Source organism: Crocuta crocuta, unplaced genomic scaffold (genome assembly GCF_008692635.1).
Source record: "Crocuta crocuta isolate KB4526 unplaced genomic scaffold, BGI_CrCroc_1.0 scaffold443, whole genome shotgun sequence".
In the NCBI taxonomy this organism is placed as follows: domain Eukaryota; kingdom Metazoa; phylum Chordata; class Mammalia; order Carnivora; family Hyaenidae; genus Crocuta; species Crocuta crocuta.
In genome coordinates this window covers 254,208-257,628 of record NW_027529446.1, presented here as the reverse complement: position 1 = coordinate 257,628, position 3,421 = coordinate 254,208, and the positions used below count along the sequence as shown (strand labels likewise).

At 65.9% G+C, this 3,421-nt stretch overlaps 1 protein-coding gene across 1 annotated transcript in view; it reads left to right on the top strand.

Annotated features, from left to right (window-relative positions):
- The window catches only part of RNF126 (ring finger protein 126), a 16,545-nt gene that overhangs the window by 8,586 nt on the left and 4,538 nt on the right, over positions 1 to 3,421 (top strand). Inside the window, exons 3-5 of the mRNA XM_077760588.1 lie at positions 2,119 to 2,177; positions 2,330 to 2,393; positions 2,677 to 2,921. Of these exons, the coding sequence (XP_077616714.1) occupies positions 2,119 to 2,177; positions 2,330 to 2,393; positions 2,677 to 2,921 (368 nt within the window). The remainder of the gene's footprint in view (positions 1 to 2,118; positions 2,178 to 2,329; positions 2,394 to 2,676; positions 2,922 to 3,421) is intronic.

The window sequence follows — 3,421 nt, the reverse complement described above, 5'->3', positions numbered from 1 at the left end:
GGGGGGGGGGGCTTCAGCAGGGTCCACAGGGGGCCGGGACCTTCCCCCGCCCCTGAGCCAGGGGAGCCCTGGGCAGACTCCTGCTGTCGTCTGTGACGTGGCCACGCTAAGGGCTTGGCTCCCAGCGTCCTGACCAAGACCATCGCAGACACCTGCAGCCACATCGCCCTCTTGGGGCTGCACCAGGCGGTGAGAGCCCTGGCTTGTCCACAGACCCTCACACGGCCGTCTCCCACCACGGCGAACAGTCCGAGGGCTGCCCGTTACCCCCCGTCCCCACTTGGGAGGACAAGGGTCGCTGTCCCCGCGCCTCCTGGTGGCTGTCGAGTTACAGTCCCCCTGTCACAGTGTGGAAGTCGGCGCTTTCCATACACTCAGAGCCCTGCACCCACCTCCTCTGTCCACTTCCAGAACATTCCCTCACCCTAAAAGGAAGTCCTGTCCCCGTTAGCATTCACCCGCACTCCCCCTCTGCCTCCCCGCCCCCACGACCCTCTTCCCGCCCTGGGAGGAGCCTGTTCCGGACGCGTCACGCACGCGGACTCACACCCGCGTGGCCTCCCGTGTCTGGTTCCCGCCCTGAGCGTCGTGTGTTCGGGGTGCGTCCGCAGGGCGGCGGGTGTGGGCGCCTCGCTCCTGCTCGCGGCCGGGGGACGTGCGCGTGCGCCTGGGGGTTGCGTGGACGTGCGTGTCCGTTTCTCCCGGGTGTGTGCCGGGGCCGCGTGGTGGGGTCCCGGTGTCGTGCGGTGGCCCCGGGTTTGGTCTGACGAGGAACTGCCCGCAGGCCTGCCGTCCAGAGAGGCCGCCGCTCCTCGTGGCCCCCGGGCGGCGGGGCTTCTGGTTCCTCCACTTCGCGAGGGACGCGTAACCATTGTCGCCTGAGCCTGGCGTCCTGGCGGCCGTGAGGCGGTGTCTCACGGGTCGGGTTTGCCTTTGCCCGACGGCGTCGAGGTCATTCTGCGGGCCTGTCGCCGATTGTAGGTCTCTGGAGAACTGTTTTGATTCTTTGGTCATTTTTTAGCTGGGTTGTTTGAGTTTTTGTTGTTGAATTCTTAGAGCTCTTTATGTGTTCTGCTGCCAGCCGCTGTGGTTGGTGCAGCTCCTTCCTGTCCCCCCCACTTGACTCAGATTGTCCTTTGACCCCAGACCCCCTCCTTTGCTTTTGGCGGCAGGGGAAGCGGGGAGGCCACGGCACATGCTGCGGCGGCCACACCGCCCTGGTGGGGGCTCCCGCGGGGCCCTGGGCGACCCCTCCTTAATGGAGTCTGCATCCCCTCCTTGTCTCCCGCTCGGCACGTGGGGACAGTGCTTCTGAAACGTCACCTTAGGTAGAAGCACAGCTTGCGCTTGTGTCTTGTGTCTTCCTGTTTGTGTGGCTTTTGGACACTTGTGCAAGCCCCTGACCCACAGGTGTGGTGCTGGTGTTCGCACACCTTGTGGCCCACAGGGCCTGTCTTGCAGTCTCTAGTCGGGACGTCACTTCTCTCCCGTATGACTGGTGGGCTTGGGGGAGCATGGCCGGGGGGTGGGGTCACGCTGCAGTCTGGGGCCACAGGGCCTGTCCCAGGGCCACTGGAATGTTCCGGAGACGCCACCACGGGACACCCACAGGCTGGTCCCTTGGCCCAGGTGGCGCTTCCTGCCCTCAGTGACCTCCTTCTTGGGAGCTGAGCTGCTGAGGCCTCGATAGTCCTGGGTGACAGCCCGTCCTGTACCCCCAGGAGCTTAGGGCAGGCGCCTTTACGTGCAGAAGGGGGTCACTCACAGTGTTGTCACATCCGCACAAGTCGGGAACTGCTAGGTGGACCCACACCAGCTGGCCTGTGTGGTGCAGGTGCTGTCAGAGCCTTCGGCAGCTGAGTGGCTGAGCGGAGGCCTGGAACCTCGGTAAGTTTCGTCACCTGAGGAGCACAGGAGCATTGAGGCACGGCAGGGACGTCACCCGAGTCAGGCCTCGGCTGCACGAGGGGCAGGTCGAGGTGGCTCCAGTCATTACCACACAGAGGTGGTAGCTGCGGTGCAGCCTGAGGTGGGGGTGTCCGGGGACCCCACAGGCACTGCTTACAGCACAGAGGCCGGGACCCCCGAGATTGCACTCACCCGCCCTCTCCTCCGCAGGATTACATCTGCCCCAGATGCGAGTCTGGTTTTATTGAGGAGCTTCCAGAAGAGACCAGGTAACGCAGCCCAGGCACATGCCGGCAGCACCCAGGCCCCTCGGGATGGGCAGGGCTGTGGGCAGGCAGAGCCTGGACGGGCCGTGGTGGGCAGGGGTGAGAGGTGGAGAGGGCCTCCCTCTCTCCTGACCCAGGACACCCCGTCCTCCCAGGAGTACGGAGAATGGTTCCGCCCCCTCCACAGCCCCCACGGACCAGAGCAGGCCACCATTCGAGGTGAGTCAGGCCCCAGGTTGCCCTCCCTCCCCTGCCCTCCTCTCCCCTCCCCTCCCCCCCAACGTGGACTGCTCTTCCCACCTGACCCTTGGCCACCGGAGCCTGCCCTTCCTCCTTTCTCTCACACACACCAAGGCTCCCCTGCTGTGTCCCCGGGACGGTGCCCTGTGGTGCACGGAGGAGACGTGGGGTCCCAGCAAGGGGCCGGGTGGAGCAGGACCCAGGGGGGCGCCGCTCAGGGCTCCCGACCCCACGCGTGGTCACACGGCCCTCCTCCCCGCAGAACGTGGACCAGCACCTGTTCACACTGCCACAGGGCTACGGGCAGTTTGCTTTCGGCATCTTCGACGACAGCTTCGAGATCCCCACGTTCCCTCCTGGGGTGCAGGCCGATGAGGGCAGGGACCCCGAGAGCCGTCGGGAGAGAGAGCAGCACTCCCGGCACCGGTACGGCGCCCGGCAGCCTCGCGCCCGCCTCACCGCACGACGAGCCACCGGGCGGCACGAAGGCGTCCCCACGCTGGAAGGGTGAGGGTGCTCTTGAGAGTCTTGCACAGCCTGCCCCACCCCAACTTAGGCAGCCTGACCACCTGCCCTTCCAGAAGGTTCTGTGGGCACGAAGGGGCAGATGCTATCTCTGGGCTGACCTGTGGGCATGGCACTTCCCCTGTGCATCCAGCCAGAGCCCCCATGCCAATGGGGGTGTGCAGGGGCGTCTGGGGGCCTCTCGTCCACTCGTGCCCTCCATTCTGGCCCCCTGCTCCACCGAAAAGCCCCGAGCCCCCTCTGTGTCGGCACCGCAAACAGCTGCTCGGTAACCCGAGGCTTGTTCAGAAGGACTTGGGATAAAAGAGAAACATTCCTCTGAGGACCCCACTCCCCAGAGAAGACAGGGCCAGGCTTCTCCAGCGTCGTCACAGATAGGACTGGGCCGTGTGCAGAAGTGCCTGTGTCTCAGGGAGCCCAACGCGCTCTGCTCTGCCCGGTGCCTGGGACGTGGCCTGGGCTGCCCCGCCGGCCCAGGTGCC